Source organism: Nyctereutes procyonoides, unplaced genomic scaffold, assembly GCF_905146905.1.
Source record: "Nyctereutes procyonoides isolate TBG_1078 unplaced genomic scaffold, NYPRO_anot_genome, whole genome shotgun sequence".
NCBI lineage: Eukaryota > Metazoa > Chordata > Mammalia > Carnivora > Canidae > Nyctereutes > Nyctereutes procyonoides.
This window is the reverse complement of record NW_026575159.1, coordinates 33,700,448-33,724,632: the sequence shown is the minus strand read 5'-3', so window position 1 is coordinate 33,724,632 and position 24,185 is coordinate 33,700,448. Positions and strand designations below refer to the sequence as shown.

Below are 24,185 nucleotides of genomic sequence, written 5' to 3'. Positions count from 1 at the left end.
AGTCACAATGTTGCCATGGACACTGAAAAAGGCTATGTACGAGGGGATGCACAGTTTTCACAAAGCACAGTGGTCACAGGCCAGAGCGGTGGGGATCATGCTACTGACGCAGGATCTACAAAATCCAAAAGCAGGGAGAGTGGCCTTTCAGGAAGTAACTCTGCACCTGTCATCCATACTTGACCCCAGGTCAACCTGGTGAGTTTCACAGAGCAACTAGCAACTTTGGGGGTAGGGTTTGTCACATAAAAAGGACTTAAAAACAAGCAGCTAGAAGAAGGGAATGGTAGGAAACTGCTCCAGGGCTCTTAGGAATCGAGGGCAGTACCGAGGGCTGGGTGGACAGATGCACAAGAAACAGCACCAAAGAGGTTTCCTGTTCAGCAGTCAATCAGTGAAGGGGAAGAGGATCCAGGAGGCAGTTGAAGAGAGCAAAGGTAGGGTCCCAAAGGCGAGTCTGGAGGTTGGATCGGAAGAAAGCCCACACGCTGGGCACCATTGATGAAACACAACTCTGGACCCCAAATGGGGGAGGTGGCAGATGGGGGTGGGTGTCACTGACTGGCTTCACAGTAGCCATCACAGGGCCACAGGGAAATATATGGTCGCTAGGTCAGAGGACTCCTTCCAGCACAGTCTCATAGAGGAGGTCCATTGACGCCTGGGTGGTAGAAGGCACAGAGGTCCTCATATCAACTGTGGCCCTTTTTGGCAAAGTGTCAGCAGACAGGGTGATTGGATTTGTCTTCCATAACTTGGGGGCCATCCTTGGGCAGGCAGGTATTTTTAATAAGAGACCGACCAACTTTTGAGCCTTCGGGGATTTCTCTGCTCTTTGTGAAAGCCTCCTTTGGGACTGGTCCAGGGAAAGGAGGTTCAGTATTGGCCCTCCACCAGCCATGACCATATGGGTTGCACCTGGGGCCCAGGCCTCCCTGGATTGGGCCTCTGCCCCTGGGAGGAGGTGGGAGGCTCAGCAGTGGTGGAGTCATTGGTCCCCTTGATCCTGGAGGACCTCTGTGAAGAGCTGACTTGGGGTCATCAGGCTTTCCATTGGCCATGGGGGGAGAGCCCAGATGGCTGGGTGGTCCAATGGGACTCCCATCCTCCTTGTCTCCAGTCTCCTCCCGCTCTGGCAGCAGGGGCTGTTGCAGTGGCGGCGGCTGCTGCTGATTCTGCTTCTTTCATTTGGGCATTGTGGTTGCATCAATGGCTCTGTTATAGTGAGTTTTAAAGTGTTATATTAATGTTATAGTGTGTTAGCAGTGTCTGGCATGATATTGAACAGTGTAAGAAGATATGTAAATTTCAATAATTCTGTTTATATCCCTTCAAAGGTATTCTGGCAAACTATTGGAGGTGTTGCCCACAGGGACTTTTATTTTGTTAGGTTTGAGCTCAGCTAGATTAGGCAGTGTATTAGTAGCAGAATCTTGGTGAGTGAGGAAAGCTATAAGAATAGAAGCTGAGAAAATAGAAAGTTTCTCTTCTAAGGAGATAAACTCATCTCATAAATAAGAAGTGAATAAGGTTATAAGCAGATATGGATTAGGGCAAACTGTTGGAGATGAAAGATAGGAAAACATGAGACTGTCAGGTACCTATATTTTAGGTGGCATCAGAATGGTGTTATGGTGGCCAAAAAGAGCTTAATAAACTGGTCAAACACTTTAGTGAAGAGGAAATTTAGTCAGGGAACCACAGTTTATCCAACTCTTTTTTTTTTTTTTTTTTTTTTTTGCCTTTGGTAGTTTAGAAGAGTGTCCTATTTGGGCTCATTATAGTTAGTAGTAATTTTTAATGTCAAGTTAGCTTTCTGGTATTGCAATTTGAAATTGTCAGAGAGCCATGAAGGTTCTAAGAGTCTATCTAAGTTAGCCTGCCAGAGTTTGATGAATACTGGCAGAAAACATGAAACTCCTGGGTCAGAGATAATGGACTTTATTTCTTATGTACTGCAAGCAGCATGAGCTTCATGCTTATGATGGCCAGTGGTTTCCCTTGACCTTCAATTTTCATAAAAGTGATGTAAGTGGCATAGGTGGATTCTCTACTCACAGTGAGTTTTCAATGCCATACTTTAAGGAATCCTAATCTTTTATAATGGTTTACAAGAGTGTCTGCCTAGCCTTTGCTCTAGAGGGAGATGACACTGGGATTGTGCTAAATAGTAAACAGGCTCACTTCTGAGGAGGGAGACATCATCTGTATTTTTCAAGGCTATTGCCTATGATTATCTTTGAAAAAATGAAGGCAGTTGGGCCTTTTTTTGAAAAACTAGAAATACAAGAGACCCAAGGAAAATTGTCTCCTAACAGAAAGTGATGAGAGTGAAACGTCCTTGAGCTCTTGAATGTCTTGGCTTTTGTAATCTTCTATTTTTTTCAGCTTTTAAAACAGAGTTGGAGGGGATCCCTGGGTGGCGCAGCGGTTTGGCGCCTGCCTTTGGCCCAGGGCGCGATCCTGGAGACCCGGGATCGAATCCCACATCGGGCTCCCGGTGCATGGAGCCTGCTTCTCCCTCTGCCTGTGTCTCTGCCTCTCTCTCTTTCTCTCTCTGTGACTATCATAAATAAAATAAAAATTAAAAAAAAAAATTAAAAAAAAAAATAAAATAAAACAGAGTTGGAAAACTTTCTCTGTAGTGGGGCAGATATTAAATATTTTAGGCTTTGTGAACCATATGATTTCTGCCATAACTATGTAACTGATTGTTATAGCAGGAAAACAGCCATAGATAGTATATAAATGGATGAGTCTGGTTCTGTTCCAGTAAAGCTCTAGGGACATTGAAATTTAAATTTCATATGATAGTTAGACATCACAAAATATTTTTTTCAACGATTTAAAAATGTAGCATCCATTCTTAGCTTGTGGATCATACAAAAACAGCTGGCAGGCCAGATTTGGCCTGCAGGCCATAGTTTGCCAACCAGTTTTATATGATGAATTTTGAAAATACAATACATTGTTTTAATATAATAGTTTTGCATATAAGAAATCATAATTAACAATTTATAGCCATTGATAGTTCTAATATGCTCTCTCATAATTTATCCTAATTTAGCTTCACAGTAAACCTGCAAGATAAGCATTATTATCTCTATTCTATTTTTTTTAATTTATTTTAAAGATTTTATTTATTTGTTCATGAGAGACACAGAAAGAAAGAGAGGCAGAGACACAGGCAGAGGGAGAAGCAAGCTTCCATGCAGGGAGCCTGACGTGGGACTCGATCCCGGCTCTCCAGGATCATGCCCTGGGCCAGGTGGCACTAAACCATTGAGCCAACGGGCAGCCCTATTATCTCTATTTTATACTGAGGAAACTAATGCATAGAGAAGGAAGATGACCTATCCAAATTAATAAAGCTAGTAAAGTTACAGAGCCAAGACTAATTATATTCTGGACCCTTTCCTCCATCATGTTGTACAACTTCAACTTTAATAATTGGAGCATCATGCTACTATATCTTTAATACCTATTGGTGCCAAAATGCTTAGAATTTAATCTTTAATAAGTAGTAATGATAATTATGTTTATTTCTAATTTTGTTATTATATTCTACTCTCTAGCTATTTTAATATTTTATAATTGATGTTTTAACAAAGGTTGGATATGGGAGATGAAGGATATGTGGTACAGTTAATTAAAGATTCGGCATTTCAACAGTAAAATTATTCATACGCTATTTTTCCCACATTTTCAAAGATAATAGTTAAATTTTATTTTCAATTGTATACTATTAAAATAAACAATAATGTTTTTCCTCTCTAAATCATTTGTATTCATGCTGAATTAATGTTTTAATTTAACTAGTTGTTTCATCAAATTTTTAAACTCAAGATGTTGAGAACATTTTCTATAATAACGTACTTTTTGGATTATTTCCCTATCAGGTGGTTGAAGATTATGCTGGAAGATGGCAGGTCCCTTTGCCACAGCTTCAGGTTCTTCAGACTGCACTTTGCTGTTTTACATCAGCCAGTGCATCATTCCCAGATGAATGTGAGCACGTACAGTATGTTTTGAGTAGCCTTGCTTTGTAAGTACTTTTTACTTCCTATAAAAGTATTATTTTTCTTGACATATTTGAGAATTGGGTTTTGATTATTTTCTCTGTGGAAGGAGCCTTTCTTAATGTCTTCCCTCGAAAAGAAATTTCCCAAACCCTGGATTATGAAAAAAAAAAAAAAAGGAAAGAAAAGAAAAAAATGTCTATTTTCATTTAAGTTTTTAGGTTTAACTTTGAACATAAAACCATAAATTTATGTTTAGTTTTAGAGTTAATTGGAACTATATCATACTTAAAGGATCTATCCAACAAGAGGACCTAACAATCATGAATATTTATGCCCCTAGTGTGGGAGCTGCCAAGTTTATCAATTAATAACCAAACTTAAGACATACTTAGATAAGAATTTTTGCATAGATTCTTATGGTCACTACCATCACTTTCCTTTTTTAATTCCCTAGCTTTAATGGTAAGTCCCAAAATACAGCAATTGAGGCCATCATAGTTAGCAGAGGGACCTCAAATCAGGCCAGAAAGAACTTGGGGAAACTCCTGGTTTTTAAAAATACTTGTAGAGGAATTCAAGTTAAAGATCACATTGAGCACTTGTGTTTATTGTTTTTGCTCTCGTAAATCTGTTATAGTAAAGACGTAAAAGACAGAAATACAGTGAAAAGAAAGTAGAGAAGAGCCATCAGTGAAGGAAAGATTTAAAAAATTTTCTAGGGGAGAGAACATAGAGTGGTTACTGAAACATGACAGTGCAGTCCACAACTTCACTTGCTTTTTGTAGTGACTCAAATCACAAGTCACAATAACATGTAGTGAAATCATTTATCAACATTAGAAAATACAATTAGAAAATATATCAGAGAATGTCTTGTAGGATCAGTATTATTTAGTGAAATTCTTGTTTTATATATTTATTTTTATGTATGTATATACTTGATTATTTGTAAAACATTTTACAAAACTGTAGCAGTTAAAACAGAATCATCCCCTTCCTTATAATATAGAAGGTCTAAACAGTTTGTCCTGCTCCCCTTCCCCCAGAATCGTAAAAAGGTGTAGAATTTGAATATACAGAGCATGAAATAGAGAGTAGGGTATGAGATACTTTGGGAAAATGCAGATAAAGGAGTTAATTGCAGTTTTTCCATTCAGGCCACTCGCCAGACTTTAGGACCAAGTTGGGGTAGGGAAACAGAGTTGCTGCTTTTTTCCCCCCCTCTTAAAGAATTAAAATGACTTTGGAGCAATGACCTTTGCGTTCTGGTAGTTAAAAGTTTCCTCTTTGAGACAGCTCACTAATCACTTAATTACCCTGAAGAAAAACTTCTCAGTCGTCAAGGTCTAGACATGCTCATAGAGCTCCCAATTAGTCTGCTGATGGACTTATTCTTAAATATTAATGGGGATTCTGGAATCCTCAGACAGTTGAGGAATACCTTCAACATGCAAAAAAATACAGTAAAAACAAAAAAAAATTGGAAGAAAATTTAAAAATTAAGAGAAATAAAAATTATATAGTATACATTTTCAGAGAGAGTTGAGATATGTGTAGCATTAAAACATCAACATATCATGCTGTGTGAATGGAATAATGACATACTAAAAATGAATTTGTGGAAATTAAGAAAATCTAATGATGGTTAAAATGTAAAGTTCTGTAAGAAATTTGGAAAGTCAAGTTGGAGAAATAATCCAGGATGTCAAAGAGAACCAAGAGAAGGAATGTGTCAGAGAAAAAAAAAATGATATGGTGCCCTTATATAGGAGGTTCATTATCTGACTAGTTGGAGTTCTAGAAAAAGAACTTATAGAAAATATATTGGAGGAGAATTTCATTATTTTTATTTTTATATATTTTTAAAGATTTTATTTATTCATGAGAGACTCAGGCAGAGGGAGAAGCATGCTCCATGCAGGGAGCCCGATGTGGGACTCAGTCCCAGGACTCCAAGATCATGCCCTGACCCAAAGACAGATGCTCAACCACTGAGCCACCCAGGCATCCCTGGAGGAAAATTTTAAAGAAAAAATAATTTTCCAGAAATGAAAGTCATTAACTTCCAGACTCAACTTGAGAAATGCTTAGCACAGTAAATATAAAAGATATACAGTGAGCAGCTTGGGTGGCTCAGTGGTTTAGTGCTGCCAGGGTGTGATCCTGGAGTCCCGGGATCAAGTTCCACATCCAGCTCCCTGTATGGAGCCTGCTTCTCCCTCTGCCTGTGTCTCTGTCTCTCTCTCTCTCTTTCTGTGTCTCTCTGTGTGAGGTGATGGATATGTTAACCAGCTCAATTTAGGTGATAATTTCACTGTATCTGCATATTAAAAGATCAAGTTGTATACCTTAAATATATACAATTTCTGTTTGTCAATTATACCCTAATGAAACTGAAAAATAAAATGTAGGAGGAAAGAGAATTTAAAATATAACCTTATAGAAGAAGTTTGTAAGAGCAATGCAATGTAAAGAAAACTATTATTTAAAAATATTTTATTTTATTTTATTTTTTTATGATGCCCAACTTGGGAGATAAAATTGGACTTTTTGATTATAATTGACAAACTTAAGCTACTTGAAGCAAAAGAGGAGGAAGTGTGGGGGGCATTTATTAGATGACTAAACCATGGAATAGCAAGGACTAGAACTAGTTTCAGGATTTTCTGAATCCAGACAATAAAATATATTCTAGAACTGTTCTCCCCCTTTGTGTCTTCCTTTTTTTTTTTGTCTTCATTCACTCATGGCTGCTAACTGTTCTGGGATTAAGCTTAGTTTTTTAACCAAGAGAGAAGGAAATCCCTTCTCCCATTTGTAATCCTCAAAATATTTTTGGGAACTTGAGTCCTGCCAACTTATGTGCCTACTGCTTTGACTAATAGCCGTGTTTAGGAGAGTCTGTTGATGATCAACTCACCCCATGGCTGGGAAGAATGAGGATACTACATTGACAGCCCAATCAGAACCATAGAGATGTTGGAGGGGTAAGCAGTTCCCTCAAGAAGTAAATGAGGTAGTATGAAAGAGAGCTAGCTAGCTAGGTAAACAAACATAACAGATGTTGGCTACAAAGAATAATTTTATGTGTCGTTTTGAAAACTACTAAAACCATTTTAGTTATTCTTGATTTCTGAGGAAAAGTATTAAAAGAAATACATTATTTGTAAGCAAGAAGTATTAATCTTGTTTCAGTGCCTGTTTGGATTTCCACCTCCCCCTTTCATCTATATAATCTTTTTAACATTAGTGTTACAATGAGAAATGCTTTTAAGGTTTTCAGAAGTACTTTATTATTTTTTTTATATTTAACTCATTTATTAATTTCTATTTCATTGTTTGCTATCTTTTTTTTACTACTGCTAATAAAAAAATAATGTATTAAGCAGAAGCAAATCTTATCTGAGATGTAGAGTGCTAGGCAAAAGAAAGTAAACCATCTTAGTGGTTTGTCAAAGAGTAATGTTTCTTATAAGGAAAACTTTCTGCATTATTTGAATTTGCTTTAACAGAAAAGTTAATTGTAGTTTTAGTACCAGAAGAAAAAGGAAGAAAATAGCAACATGGTGATACTATTAAAAGAATGAGTCTGTTACAGTGTTTGATTTATTTAAATAAATATATAAACCAGAAAATTCTTGTAACAATTCCATAATCATTCATTCATTCTGTAAATCTCTTGTGCTTAGTTCTAGGCTAAAATAGAAAATAAGATAAGTCCTTGTTCTCAAAGACCTTATAAAGCTAAAATATATTAAATAAGCAATCACATTATTATATAATTATAATTATGAAAGAATTACAGGGTACAAAAAGATAGTACAACAGGGGACTTGACTTGGTCTGGGTGGTCAGGGAAAATTTGCTGGGTAAGCTAACATTTGAGCTGAGCTCTGAATGAATGATAGCAATAAATTAGATGAAGGAGAAGAGCCTCCCAGGGATGGCAAATAAGATGTTCAAGGTGACTGAAGAGGATGTCAAGATATTAATGGATTTCCTTGTAATTCATATCTGTTTGTTGAATTCTTATATATGATCTATATCATGTACTTAACACTTTTTAATTTAGTTAATATACTAAAAAATATAGGTGAGCTAAAGAATTAAGTAACTATCTACTAGATTTCGTTTTATAGTGTATATATATATACACACACACATACGTATAATATATGTTAAGCATATACATTACTATATTCTGTGGCAATATTGTCTGGTCCATGTGTCCATCTTCATAAAAGCCTGTTCCACTTTGTAAATTATACATATGTGAAGATGTGCCTTCTTTAGACTGGGAAAAACTACAGTTTGTGAAGGTCTTTATAGGGAAGGAAGATGGATTCTCTTTTTATTCATCCTTGATTTTTTTTAATTTTGTGGAAATGAATATAGTCATGTAGAGAGTTGTTTTAAATTGACTAATTACGATTTTACCTAGGTTGACTCTTTTTGAAAGCTGTATTTTTAAAGAAATGAAGATTTTGTTGTGTGCGTATATCTGTATTTGCACTAAAAAGGACCTCAGGTTAAATCTCTTTTTAGATAAGAAAATTGAGGCTTGAGAAGCTTAGGGAACTTTTGCAAAACTGAGTTGTTGTTGTTGTTTTTTTTCTCCTATTGTTATCTTAGATTCGTTAAACACTGAATTCTGTTGTATCGGTAGAACAGAGCCAAACACCTTGAAAGTAGTAGTGGATCTTCAGACAGAGAACTTAGACTATACCAGTTTTATATAAAATAAAAGCAAACTTTTAATGCTGCCTTCCCCACCACTTTTAGCCCAACAGAAAGTAAATGTTCATAGATTTTAGCATTCCACACAGGCTTCAGTGATGAACAGTCTATTTGCCTGGCAGCCATTAGGTCCAAAAAAATGTATGGGTCTCTGGAGAGGGAACTAAGTTCAGCTAGTAGTGTTTATTTTGTGTAGTAGCAAATACTAAAAACGTATACCCTAATATGTCAAACTGCCTAGAATAGAAGACCAAAGCCTTCTCTTTCATGGAATTAAGTGAGTATAATCAGCGTCTTACTTAGAGTGGCTAGACATTCATGTTTTAGGCCATACATATAATGATAGATCAGTAACCTTTTCTGACTATGTTGCTAAATTAAATTACATTTCAAACATAGAATTTGTGTCTAACTTCGATTTAAGTTATTTGGTTGTATTTATAACTTAGGTCTACGCTTCAGCTAAATTAGGAGATAGCCTAGAAATTAAAGGAAGAAAGGATATTTATAAAAGGCTGTTTTTTGGATTGTGGCCAGGCTCTACAAAAGGTGTTTGTCTTATGGCCCCAATCCGTATATCCTTTCTCTGCAACATATATCACTCTTACTGCTTCTTGACTTTTTAATTATTTTGACCAACACTTATTCAAAACCTTCTCTAATGTTATATCTATTATCTTTATTTAATCATTTGTGGCAGGTGATCTCATTTATTTTATAGAGAAATCTAGGCTATCTGCCTGCTGTTTTCTCTCTCTAAAAAAGTGATTATTGAAGCACCTGTCTGGCTAAGTTAGTAGAAGAGCATGTGACTCAGTCTCAGGGTCATGAGTTCAAGCCCCACATTGAACATGGAGCCTACTTAAAGATTAATTAATTAATTAATTAAAAGAAATTATTTCCTTTTTGAGGCAAGTAGTGGTCTTTTTTTTTTTTTAAAGATTTTATTCATTTATTCATGAGGGACACAGAGAGAGAGAGGCAGAGACACAGGCAGAGGGAGAAGCAGGCTCCAGGCAGGGAGCCCGACATGGGACTGGATCCTAGGACTCCAGGATTACACCCTGGGCTGAAGGCAGGCACCAAACCTCTGAGCCACCCAGGGATCCCCGCAACTGGTGGTCTTAATTTAATTCCTGTATTAAATCCCCTTAGGATTGCTTTGTTTTTTGTTTTTTTGTTTTGGTTTGTTTTTTTTGTTTGTTTGTTTGGTTTGTTTTTTTTACTATTACATTATAATATTTTGTTTCCAGGATTTGTTGTAGCTAAAGTCAACATTAGACAAACCTGTGTGCGTTTATATTGACCATGTTTAGAAACTCGGCATTTCATTTGGTGCTACTAGTAGCCTAGAATCTTTTTTCCTTATAATTTTGGTCTTTATTCTACATTTGTTAATTTTGGGGTGAAGCAATTGAGACTTCATTTTACTGGCATTTAATAGTTATTTTATTGGCAAAGAGAGAGGGATTATTAAATGCTATATTTGTATTGACAGAGATGAGAAGTGATGATGACATACCCTGTTCCCATCCATGTTGGCATTTGTTAGAACCTAGAGGTATATACACGTATAGTTTATAAAATGGTATTTACTGCTTTTCTAATATAATCGAAGGAAGGCTTGATAATTCTTTTGGTCAGTGGAGATACACAAAAACTAGAGAGAAAAAGCAGTAGACTAAAAGCTGTTACTATTTCCACTGCGATTAGGAAGATTAATTATTCTTTAGAGTAAAATGTATGTAGTCATCATGAATGGTGTAAATACATATTAGAATTTTTCTGAATTTGAATCTATTTATTTTGGGCTAAGCCAGATTCCCGAAAAACTACAGATCTGAACTATTTTAAACTCTTTTTCTCTTCCTCCTAATAGCTTTGGTTCATAGAACTGGACCACATCATACTGTCAGCTTTCACTAAGGAATAAAACAAGAAAAAAAAATGAAATGCTTCTGAAATTATTGAAAAGATGACAAAGTTTTGCCCATTGCACCTTATATAGTAATCTTATTTTTATTTTTATTTTAATTTATGATAGTCACAGAGACACAGGCAGAGGGAGAAGCAGGCTCCATGCATCGGGAGCCCGACGTGGGATTTGATCCCGGGTCTCCAGGATCGTGCCCTGGGCCAAAGGCAGGCGCCAAACCACTGCGCCACCCAGGGATCCCTATATAGTAATCTTAAAAGCATTCCCTTAGATGCACCAAAATTACATAGAAGCAAATATTAGGAGACCTAAAGGGAAAAATAGATAGCAATATAATAGTAGTAGGAAGCCTTAATATCCCTCTTTAATCATTGGTTAGATTATGCAGACAAAAAAATAAGGAAACATTGGCCTTAAACAACATATTAGACCTGATGGACCAAAAAGACAAATACAGAATATCCTATCCAAAAGAAATAGAATACACATTCTTCTCACATGCACAGGATAGATCATTTGTTAGGCCACAAAATGGTCTTAATACATTTTAGAGGATTGAAATCATATTAAGCATCTTTTTCTGACCATAGAGGTATGAAAAAAGAAATCAATTACAAGAAGAAAACTGGAAAAACTATCAATATGTGAAGATTAAACAGCATTCTATTGAGCAAATAGGTTAAAAAAGAAGTCAAAGAGAAACCAGGAATACCATGAGACAAATTGAAATGGATATATATGTACAGTATACCAAAGCTTGCAGGATGCAGCAAATGCAGTGTTAAAAGGAAAGTTCATAAAGATAAGTACCTACTTCAAGAAGCAAGAAAGATGGGATCCCTGGGTGGCGCAGCGGTTTAGCGCCTGCCTTTGGCCCAGGGAGTGATCCTGGAGACCCGGGATCGAATCCCACGTCAGGCTCCCGGTGCATGGAGCCTGCTTCTCCCTCTGCCTATGTCTCTGCCTCTCTCTCTCTCTCTCTGTGTGACTATCATAAATAAATAAAAATTAAAAAAAAATTAAGAAAGAGCTCAAATAAATAACCTTACATCTTAACTAGGAAAAAAAGGAACAAATGAAGCCCAGAGTTAATAGAAGGAAATAAATAACAAAGATCAGAATGGAAATGAAAGAGAGACTAACCTGAAGAAAAGATTGATGAAACTAAGAGCTAATTCTTTGCAAAGAGAAGCAAAATTGAGAAACCTGTATCTAGATTCATCAACAAAAAAGGAAGACTCAAAATCAGAAATGAAAGAGAAGATAGTATAACTGATACCACAGAAATACAAAGGATAAGAGACCACCATGAACAGTTACACACCAAAAAATTTGAGAACCTAGAAGAAATGAATTCCTAGAATCACATAATCTACCAAGACTGCATCATTAAGAAATAGAAATCTGAACAGACTAATTACTAGAAAGGAGATTGAATCAGTAACCAGAAACCTCCCAACAAATAAAAGTCCAGGACCAGACAGCTCCACTGGTGAATTCTATCAGATATTCAAAGAAGAATTAATATCAATCCTTTTCAAACTCTCAAAAAATTGAAGGGACAGGAACCCTTCCAAACTCATTTTATAAGACCAGCATTACTTGAATACCAAAACCAGACAAGGACACTACAATAAAAGAAAGAATAAAAGTCAGTATCCCTAGGAGCATAGGTACAAAAATAATCAACAAAATATCAGCAAACTCAATACAGTAGCCCATTAAAAAAATCATACACCATGATCAAGTGGGATCTTTTCCAAGGATGCAAGGATGGTTCAAGCATTCACATATCAGTGTGATACACTGCATTAACAAAATAAAGGATAAAAATCATATGATTCTTTCAATAGATGCTAAATGATTTTTAGCATCTTGATGCTATTGAAAATTGAATATCCATTTATGATAAAATCAAAGTTGGTATAGAGGGAACATACATTAACATCATAAAGGCCGCATATTATCACAAGCCCACAGCTAACTCACACTCAGTGGTGAAAAGCTGAAAGTCTTCCCTCTAGGACAAGGATGCCCATTCTTACTACTTTCATTCACATAGTAGTGGAAGTCCTCTCCAGACCATTCATGAAAAAAACGTCATCCAAATCAGAAAAAAAAGTAAAACTGTCTCTATGGAAGATGACATGATAATAATAAAAAAAAAGATGACGTGATATTATGCATAGGAAACTATAAAGAAAACTGTTAGAGCTAATAAAAAAAAGTCAAAGTTGCAAGATCCAAAATTGTTGTATAAAAAGGTTGCATTGTTCTGTGCTAATAATGAACTGTGAGAGAAATGAAGAAAACAGTCCTATTTACAACTATATCAAAAAGAATAAATATCTAGAAATAAATTTCACCAAGGAGGTGAAAGGCCTGTACACTGAAAACTATATGACATTAATGAAAGAAATTGCAGAAGACACAAGTAAATGGAAAAATTCCATGTTCACAGGTTGGAAGAATTATTGTTATTAATATGTACATACCACCCAAAGAAATATACAGATTCAGTTTAATCTCTATCAAAAATTCAAGGGCATTTTTCACAGAAATAGAACAAACAATTCCTAAAATTCGAATGTAACCACAAAAGATCCCAAATAGCCAAGGCAATCTTGAGAAGGAAGAACAAAACTAGAGGCATCATGTGACCTAAATTCAAACTATATTACAAAAAAAACCCTATACTACAGAGCTGTGGTGATCGAAACAGTATGATAGTGGCATAAAAACAGACATATAGATTAACATTAAAGAATAGAGAGCCCAGAAATAAATCCATGCATATAAGGTTATTTAATTTACATCAAAGGAGCCAAGAGAATATGTTGGGGAATGGACAGTCTTTAATAAATGGTGCTGGGAACACTGGAGAGCCACATGCAAAGGAATGGATCTAGACCATTGTCTTGCACCATGGACAAAAATCAACTCAGAATACATTGAAGACTTGAACTTAAGACCTGAAACCATAGAACTCCTAGAAGGAAACATAGGTGATACGGTATTTGACATTGTCTTGGCAGTTATATTTTTGGATTTGACACCAAAAGCAAAGGCAACAAAAGCACAATGAACAAGAGGGCTTACATCAAACTAAAAAGCTTATGCACAGCAAAGGAAACCGTCAACAAAATGAAAATCAGTCTACTAGATGGGAGAAAATATTTCCAAATCATATATCTGATGAGGTGGTTAATATCCCACATATTAAAAAGAACTCCTATAGCTCAAAAGTAAAAAAAATCAAACAATCTAATTAAAAAATGGGCAGAGGATCCGAATAGACTTTTCCCAAAGAAGACATACAGTTGGCCAACAGGTACATGAAAAGGTGCACAACATCACTAATCATCAGGAAATGCAAATCAGGGATCCCTGGGTAGTTCAGCAGTTTAGCGCCTGCTTTTGGCCTAGGGCATGATCCTGGAGTACCGGGATTGATTCCCGCATCAGGCTCCCTGCGTGGAGCCTGCTTCTCCCTCTGCCTGTGTCTCTGCCTCTCTCTCTCTTTCTCTGTTTCTCATGAATAAATAAAAATCTTAAAAAAAAAAAAAAGGAAATGCAAATCAAATCACACCGAGTTATCACTTCATACTTGTTAGAATGCTTAGTATCAAAAATACAAGAAATAATAAGTGTTTCCAACGATGTGAGAAAACAGAACCTTGTGTCCTATTGGTGGGAATATAAATTGTTTCAGGCACTATGAGAAAAAGTGTGGAGCATTGTCAGGGAATTGAAAGTAAAAATAATATATGATCCAACAATTCTTCTGAGTATTTATCTAAAGAAAACAAAACCATTAACTTGCAAATATATTATTATTCCTATGTTTATTATAGTGTTATTTACAATAGCCAAGATATGGAAAGAACCTCAGTGCCCACTGATTTGAGTTAAAAAAAAAATGTGATATACACGTGGAACATATATATGTTTATATAAACATAGAATGTATATATATCTCCTATAGATACCACAAAAAAGAAGGTATCTTATTATATGTGACAACATGGATGGACCTTGAAAGCATTTTGCTGTGTGAAAGAAGTTAGAGAAAGTGATCTCACTTATGTGTAATTTTTAAAAATTTTTATTTATTTATTCATGAAACACACAGAGAGAGGCAAAGAGGGAAGCAGGTTCCACACAGGGAGCCCGACGTGGGGCTCAATCCCGATCCCGGGTCTCCAGGATCACGATCCGGGCTGCCCTGCATGTGTAATTTAAAACAAAACAAAAGTCAGAGATACAGAGAACAGGTTGGTGGTTGTCATAGATGGTATTGGAGGTTGGGCCAGATTCATGAAGATGGTCAAAGGGTACAAACTTCCAGTTATAAAATAAATAGATCATTGGAATATAAAGTACAGCATGGCAACTATAGTTAATAATACTATATTGTATATTTGGAAGTTGCTAAGAGTGTAGATCTTGAAAATTCTTAACACTACAACAACAAATTGTGTCATGTGTGGTGATGAGTGTTAACTAGACTCGTTATTTTGCGGTATATGCAAATATCAAATCATGTTGTATACCTGAAACTAATACATGTTATATGTCAATTATATCTCAGAAAAAAAATAATTCCCCAAGGATTAAGGCACCAAGACAAATGTATATTTTTAAAATATTTAATAATAATAAATATGTGACTTACTTGCTCGAGGCTATTAATTACAGTTTTCTCAAGCCACATGTTTTAAAATTTTATTTTATTTAAATTTAATTAATTAACAATAAAATGCATTATTAGTTTCAGAGGTAGAATTCAGTGATTCATCAGTTGTGAATAACACCCAGTGCTCATTACATCACATGCCCTCTTAATGTCCATCACTCAGTTACTCCATCCTCCCACCCCTCTCCCCTCCAGCAACCCTCAGTTTATTTTCTATAGTTAAGAGTCTCTTATGGTTTGTCTCCCTATCTGATTTCATCTTATTTTATTTTACCCTCCCCTCTTCTATGACCCTGTTTTTGTTTCTTAAATTCCACAGATGAGTGAAATCATGTGATAGTTAGCTTTCTCTGATTGACTCTTTTCATTTAGCATAATACCCTCTAGTTCTATCCATGTCATTGCAAATGGTAAGGTTTCTTTCTTTTTTTTTTATGCCTAAGTAATATTCCATTGTATATATACACCACATCTTCTTTATGAATTCATCTGTTGATGGACATCTGGGCTTTTTCTATAGTTTGCCTATTGTGGACATTGCTGCTATAAATATTGGGGTGCAAGTGCCCCTTTGATCACTATGTTTGTATCTTTTGGGTAAATACCTAGCAGTGCAATTGGTAAGTTGTAGGGTAGTTCTATTTTTAACTTTTTGAGGAACCTCAATACTGTTTTCTAGTGTGTACCAGCTTGCATTCCCACCAGTGGTGTAACAGGGTTCCTCTTTATTCCCATTCTTGCCAACATTTGTTGTTTCCTGACGTGTTAATTTTCTGACTGGTGTGAGGTGGTATCTTATTGTGATTTTGATTTGTATTTCCTTGGTGCTTTTTTTCATGTGTCTGTTGGCCATGTGTATGTCTTCTTTGGAGAAATGTCTGGTCATGTCTTCTGCCCATTTCTTGACTGAATTATTTGTTCTTTGGATGTTGAATTTGATAAGTTCTTTATAGATTTTGGATACTAGCCCTTTATCTGATAAGACATTTGCAAATGTCTTTTCCCATTCTATAGGCTGTCTTTTGGTTTTGTCGACTGTTTGTTTTGCTGTATAAAGGCTTTTTATCTTGAGAGGAATCCCAGTAGTTCATTTTTGCTTTTGTTTCCCTTGCCTTTGGAGACATGTCTAGCAAGAAGTTGCTGCAGCTGAAGTCAAAGACATTGCTGCCTGTGTTCTCCACTAGAATGATGATGGATTCCTGTCTTATATTTAGATCTTTCATCCATTTTGAGTTTATCTTTGTGTATAGTGTAAGAAAATGGACCAGTTTCATTCTTCTGCATGTGGCTGTCCAATTTTCCCAGCACCATTTGTTGAAGAAACTTTTTTTTCCATTGGATATTTCATTCCTGCTTTTTTGAAGATTAGTTGACCATAGAGTTAAGAGTCTATTTCTCACGATATGTATAAATTTTTTAAGATTTATTTGAGAGAGAAAGTGCGAGAAAGAGAGAAATAGAACATAGGGGGAGGGGCAGAAGGGGAGAGAAAGAAGCAGTCTCATCACTGAGCAGAGAGCCCAAAGTGGGACTCTATCCTGGGACCCTAAGATCATGACCTGAACTGAAATCAGGAGTCAGATGCTTAACTGACTGAGCCACCCAGGTGCCACTTAAACCACAATATTTTGAATACGTTTTCCATTTTAATTTTATAACTAGAGGGATAGAAAATAATTTGTCATATATTTGTTTCCTTTTTTCTTTTTGATTAAGATATATAGGTAATTTCATTTTTTTAAGAAAGATTTTATTTATTTATTCATGAGAGACAGAGAGAGAGAGAGAGAGGCAGAGACACAGGCAGAGGGAGAAACAGGCTCCATGCAGGGAGCCTGACGTGGGACTCAATCCCTGGTCTCCAGGATCAGGTCCTGAGCTGAAGGCGGCCCTAAACCACTGAGCCACCAGGGCTGCCCTATATAGGTAATTTCAATCAAGATCTAGTTAGGGAAATGTAAATCACATGAGATAATTCAGTAGAAGGAATTTAATTCCTAGGAACCACTTAAAATATTATTAGAAGATCTGAGGGATAGATGAGGAGAGGATGGTGAACCCAGACTTAGCAATTCTGATAAGCTACTGTTAGCCATAGAAATGGAAGGACAAGGTAAAGACATTAGAGATAGTTGATGAGGGGAAGAACCATTGACCTGTATGAGAGGGGATCTTAGAAGAGCTGTAATTACTGCTAAAAATGGCTCAGAAGAAGGGCAGAGGGAAAAGGCTTGTCACTGCTTGCTTTCTCCAGTCTTTCATTTTCCACCATTGCCAAAACTAACCGGAAGCCAATTAATTAGCTTCTATAAAAGTGATAGATTTGCTTTTAAAAAATATTTACTGATTATTGAATTCTCGGTTGATAGGATAGTTTTTTCCCCTTAGTATTTAAAGATGTCCATCCATTGTTTTCTTATTTGCCCCCCCACCCATGAAAAGTCCACTTTCATTCTTATTTTTGTGGCTCTTGTATATAATGTGCCCTTTTGGGAAGCTACTTTTAAGAATTTCCTTCATCACCTTTTCTTTCTTTTTTAAGTTTTGGGTAGGTAATACATGCTTATGGTTCAAAATTCAAAAAGTATAGTAGGTATACAATAAGATATCCTGCAATTTGTGTTTACATTTCTACAGGAAATCAATGTAATTGTTATTTTTTGGTTGCTTTCCAGAGATGTTTTATACATATACAAGAAAAAAATTTCATTTTCTTTCCCCCTATTTTGCAAAATTTCATGTGTAGTACATACACTTTTGTACTTCCTTTTGTTACCTGAATATCTTTCCCCATCAACACAGAAAGAGTTTCAGCAGTCATTAAAATGGATACAGAGCATTTCACTCTATGGATACATGGAAATTTAATTTAATTAACCCGTTCCCCATTAAAGGGTATTTGCTTTTTGTTCCAATCTGTTACTGTTTTATCAATAACACTTTAATGAATGACCATGTATGAGTGGCCCTTGGAATATGGACAAGGATATTTGTCTATTGCAGATGTATCATAGAATTGCTAGATCACTGAATTTGACACTTGTCATTTTGATAGATAATATCAAATTTCTTCCATGGAGGTTGAGCCAATTTATAATACTGCCAGCAGTCTAAGAGTACTTGTTTCCCTACACATTTGTCAATACTTGTATTTAAATTTTTTTTAATTATCACAGTTGTCAAACCTATTCAAAAGTAGAAGGAATATTAAAATGAACTGCCATACCTATCATCAGCACAACAGTTATCAACACATCATCAATCTTGTTTTCTCTGTACATCCCCATTCTTCACTCATTTCTAGTTATCTTTTTTCTCATTTACAGATTTACTGAGGTATAAATTTCATATTACTAAATTCTTGCTTCTTAGGTGTATAATTTGATAATTTTTAGTAAATTTATAGAGATGTGTAGCTGTTATCCCAATCCAGTTTTACATTTTCATCACACCAAAAAGCTCCTCATGCTCATTTGCAATCAATCCACAGTCCCTCCTCAGCCCAAGGCAGCTACTGATTTATCTCAATTGAGTTGTTATTTCCAAACATTTCATATAAACAATATGACACAATATATAGGCTTTTATATGTGATTTTTTCCCTTAGGATAATATTTTTGAGGTTCATACTTGCTCATTCCTTTTTGTGATGACTATTATTCCATTGTATGGATATAGTACATTTTGTTTATGCATTTATCAATTGATGTATATTTGGATTGTTTCCACAGTTTTTGGCTTTTGAACATTTGTGTGCAAGTCTTATGTGGACAGATGTTTTTATTTCTCTTGAGTAGCTAGGAATGGAATTGCTAGATGTTATGTTATGTTTAACATTTTTTTAAATTAGAACTTCCAAACCAGGTCCAAAGTGACTATACCTTTTGTAATTCTAACCAGCCGTCTAAGGAGGTTTTGGTTTTACACATCTTAACTAACACTTTTTTTTGTCTTTTTTATAATAGCCATTCTGGTAGTTGTGTGGTGGTATCTCACTTTGGCTTTAATTTGCATTTCCTCAGTGCTGTTGATGACAACCATCTTTTTGTGTATTTATTTGCTATTGCAGATCTTCTTTGGGAAAATGTCTATTTAAATCTTCTGACCATTTTTCAGTTGGATTACTTACCTAATTGAGTTATAAGATTTTTTATATATTCTGTTTATATATTCAGGATCAGATAAGCAATTAATAAATACTTCCACTCTGGCCTGTCTTCATTTTCTTATTGGTATCTTTTGAAGTTTATTCCTGGTTTGAAGAAATTTGATTGTAATTTGTGTTGTGTAGTTTCCTTCATCTTTCTTGATCCTAAGCTTCTTGGATCTTTGGATTTATAATTTTTTTAAAAAGATTTTATTTATTTATTTGATAGAAATATAAGCAGAGGGAGCAGCAGGTAGAGGGAGAAATAGAGTCCCCACTATGCAGGGAGCCTGACAGGGCTTGATCTCACGATCCCAGGATCATGACTGAGCTGAAGGCAGATGCTTAACCAGCTGAGCCATCCAGTACCCCTGGATTTATAATTTTAACCAAATTTGGGATATTTCTTTATAAAAATTAAATGATTTTTATTTTTAAGTAATCTTTATACCAACTGTGGGGCTTGAACCACAACCCTGAGATCAAGAATTGTACTCTATACCCATTGAGCCAGCCAAGCACCCTCAAAAATAATTTTGGAAGTGTCATTATGTTTTCTAAAGGGATGATACTTGAAGAGAATAGACAGTTGACCCACAGTTTACTCATGGTTCTGTTCATTTTTATCAGTTCCTTTTCCTTTGGTGTGTTTTATTTTAATAATACCCTGTCTTGTTTTCACTGATGTTATCCTCTGCAGTGTCTGGTTTGATATTAATCCATGTAATATATTTCTCATCTCAAATATTCTATTTTTTGATCTATAAAAGTTTTATTTGAGTCTTTTATATGTTTATAACATGGTTATTCTTTACTTTAGGAGTTGGCAAACTATGGCCCATGAGTCAAATGCTGCCCATGCCCCCTTTCCCTTTTTAATATGGCTTCCAAGCTAAGAATAGTCTTCGTAATTTTTTTTTAAGATTTTTTTTTTTTTATTAGAGACGCACAAAGAGAGAGAGAGACAGAGGGAGAAGCAGGCTCCATGCAGGGAGCCCGACATGGGACTTGATCCTGGGTCTCCAGGATCACGCCCTGGGCTGAAGGTGGCACTAAACTGCTAAGCCACTGGGGCTGCCCAGTCTTTGTATTTTTAATGATTTATTTATTTTATTTTAGAGAGAGAGAGAGAGCGCGCACATGGAGGGAGGAGCAGAGGGAGAGAGAGAGAATCTCAAGTGACTCCCTGCTGACCATGAAGCCCAACTCAGGGTTTGATCTCATGACCCTGAGATCACAACTTGAGCCAAAATCAAGAGTCAGACCTTCAACCAACTGCACCACCCAGGCGCCCCAGTCTTTGCATTTTTAAACAGTGATGTTAAAAATGTGACAGAGATCTTATATGGCCTCCCAAGCCTAAAATATTATCTGGCAAGCCAACCTCCACCCTAACCACAATATAACAGTAGAAGAGGGCTCGTTAAGTGTCGGTTAAGTGTCTGCAAGTGTCTGCTTTTGGCTCAGGTCATGACCCCAGGGTCCTGAGATTGAGCCCTGACTAGAGGGCTGCCTGCTTAGTAGGGAGCCTGCTTCTCCCTCTCTCTCTGCTGTTCCCACTGCTTGTACTCTCCCCTCCCCTTTTCTCTCTGTCAAGTAAACAAATAAAATCTTAAAAAAAAAAAAAAACAATAGAAGAATTTGAAGCTGGTGATACAGTAGAGGTCGTGATAGCAACAACATAACACAAACCCACTTAATTCGTGACTAGATTTACTAAATTTCCATAATGAAGGGTAATGGAAGAAAAGGGATCTATCCCCAGGCATAAATACTATTAACATCAGTCTGTTCTGTTGTATATCATGAAGTCCAGCTTTTATCTAAAAATTACAGACACATAAAAAAAGCAAGAAAGAAAAATCACTATCAAGAGAAAATCAATTAGAAGAACTAAATTCAGATATAAATGGTTTAGGGAAAAGGTTGATAACATGGTTTAAACATATTGGGGATTTTAGCAGAGAGTTGGGACACTTTAAGAAAGATTCAAATGGAAATGCTAGAAATAAACACAGTTTATTTGATGGGCATATCTTAGAGTTGACACAGTTAAGAATGAATAAACTTAAATATAAGTCCATAGAGATTACCCAGACTAAAAGTAAAAGGAAAAAGAGAAGAAAAACTAATAACATTTAAGAACTTTGGGAAAATATGAAACTGTAATATATGCCTACTAGAATCTAGAAGGTGATGAAAAATGAAGCTGAAGAAATATCGATAGGACTCTGGGTGGCTTGGCAGTTGATGGTCTGCCATTGGCTCAGGTCATGATCCCGGGGTCCTGGGATCAACTCCTACATCAGGCTCACTGCAGGGAGTCTGCTCCTTTTGCTTATGTCTCTGTGTCTCTCATGAATAAATAAAATCTTAAAAGAAAAAAAGAAATATTGATAAAGGGATAGCTGTGAATTTTCCAACTATAGTGAAAGACATCCAACCATAGATCCAGGAACCTCAGAGAACGAGCAGGATAATTTCAAACATATACACACTACAGTACCACCTAGATCACCTAGAAGCATCACATTCAAACTCTGATAATCAGAAGAAATCTTGAAGGCCACAGAGTAAAAAAAGCTAATTTAGAAGACTAAAGAAATACAGCGGACATCTCAGAAACTATGAGCACAATGAAGTGACATCTTTAAAGTACTGAAAGAAAAAAAAAAACTCCAATGAAGAAGGATAATTAAAGATGTTTTTAGGGGAGCAGAAGCTGAAATTATTCATCCCCAGAAGACCTGAACTATAAAAGATATAGTACAAATATGACGTCAGATAGAAAATCTACCCAAAGAAATGAAGAGAGCCTGTAATGATAAAAACTGAAGATAAAATATAAAATTGAATTTTTATTTTTAATCACTGTAAAACTGTCTAAAGCAGAAGTTGGCAAATACTGTTTTAAAGGGCCAGGTGTTTTTAGACCTGTTGACTATAGGGTGTTGTAACTACTCAACTCTGCTCTTGTAGCACTAAGGTATCCATAGACATAAATGAATCCACATGGCTGTGTCTCAAAAAAACTTTTACAAAAACTAGTAGCCAGCCTATGGATCATATTTTCTAAATGCCTCAGCATTTAGAAGCAAGAATTATAATGAAGCATTTTTTATAGCATATTTAAAATGAAAATAAATGACAAGAATAGCACAAAGATTATTATACCTAAAGTATAATACTTGAAGGCATGCTGGGATTTGTTAAAGATATATTGTAAATTCTAGGGTAACCACTAAAAACATTGAATACAAATCTGGATATATTAAGGCTAAGTGGAAATAAAATGGAATTATCTATCAATTTGAGTAAATTTGGAAGTTACTCAGTCCAAAAATAGGTGGAAGAAGAGGTCAAGTGCAATAGTGAACCATGACAGAAGAAATAGAAAATAACTGTTAAGAGAAGAGGTTTTAATCCAAGCACATCAAAAATGATTTTCCATGTAAATGGTCTAAAAAACCTGTAAAAAAAGACAAAATTCAGTTGGTTGGATAGAAAAAAACAAGATCCACTAACAGGTATATAACTGTACCCATGTCCTTTTTTATGTAAACAGACACACTTTACCATTTTTAAAAAAAATTTAATATTATATCCTTGGAGATACAGATTTAGTTCAAGTCCCTGTTTATGCCTCATAGTATTCTATTGTGCAGATATACCAGTTTATTCAGTCATATCTTCTAATAATATGTATTTGAATAGTTTCCATTATTTTCCTACTTAAGTGGTGCTCTGATTAATATTCATTTGCATGCATTTTTAAATTTTTGCCAGTAGGTTTTTGGGGTGGGTTCCTAGAATCTGTGTCAAAGAATGGATACATAATTTTGTTGAGTAGTCCAAAGTTTCCCTCTGTAACAGCTCTTAACATTTTGCATTCACATCCACAAAATTAGGCCTTGTTTACATTCAGCCTCACCAATTTTGTGTTATAAGACTTTTTATTTATTTTTTTATTTTTTGCTGATCGAAAAAATATTTATTTATTTATTTTAGAGAAAGAGCACAAGTGGGAGGGACGGAGAGAGAGAGAGAGAGAGAGAGAGAATCTCAAGCAAACTCTGTGTTGAGCGCAGAGCCCATTGCAGGGCTCAATCTCATGATCCTGAGATGAAGACTTAAGTGAAAATCAAGAGTTGGATGCTCAACCAACTGCACCACCTAGGCGCTCTTCAGTGTAGTTTTAATTTGTATTTTTCGACGCCTGGGTGGCTCAGCAGTTGAGCATCTGCCTTTGGCTCGGGGTGTGAATCAGAGTCCCAGGATCAAGTCCCACATCAGGCTCCCTGCAGGGAGCCTGCTTCTCCCTCTGCCCACGCCTCTGCCTCTCTCTGTCTGTGTCTCTCATGAATAAATAAAATCATTAAAAATTACAATAACTTGTGTTTTTCTTATTGTGAGTGAAGTTGAACATCGTTTTGCATATCTCTACAAATCATTATTTTTTCACTTATCTTTTGATTTTGCTTATGTTATTTGTATTTTTAGACATTTTAAAATGTAATTAAAATTTGTCAGTATTCCTCTATTGCTCCTGAATCTTGAATCTTAGTTATGAATGATTTAAAGAAAAATGATTTCTTTATAACCAAGTTATATAGGATTTTTATCTGATATTTATAATGTTTAATTTTT

General features: G+C 35.7%; 1 protein-coding gene and 1 pseudogene across 1 annotated transcript in view; one reads left to right on the top strand and one right to left on the bottom strand.

The window, feature by feature from the left end:
• The window catches only part of ZNF654 (zinc finger protein 654), a 91,281-nt gene that overhangs the window by 22,642 nt on the left and 44,454 nt on the right, over positions 1-24,185 (top strand). Inside the window, exon 2 of the mRNA XM_055314135.1 lies at positions 3,900-4,045. Within this exon, the coding sequence (XP_055170110.1) occupies positions 3,900-4,045 (146 nt within the window). The remainder of the gene's footprint in view (positions 1-3,899; positions 4,046-24,185) is intronic.
• On the bottom strand, positions 639-1,208 carry LOC129502495 (proline-rich protein 3-like; annotated as a pseudogene).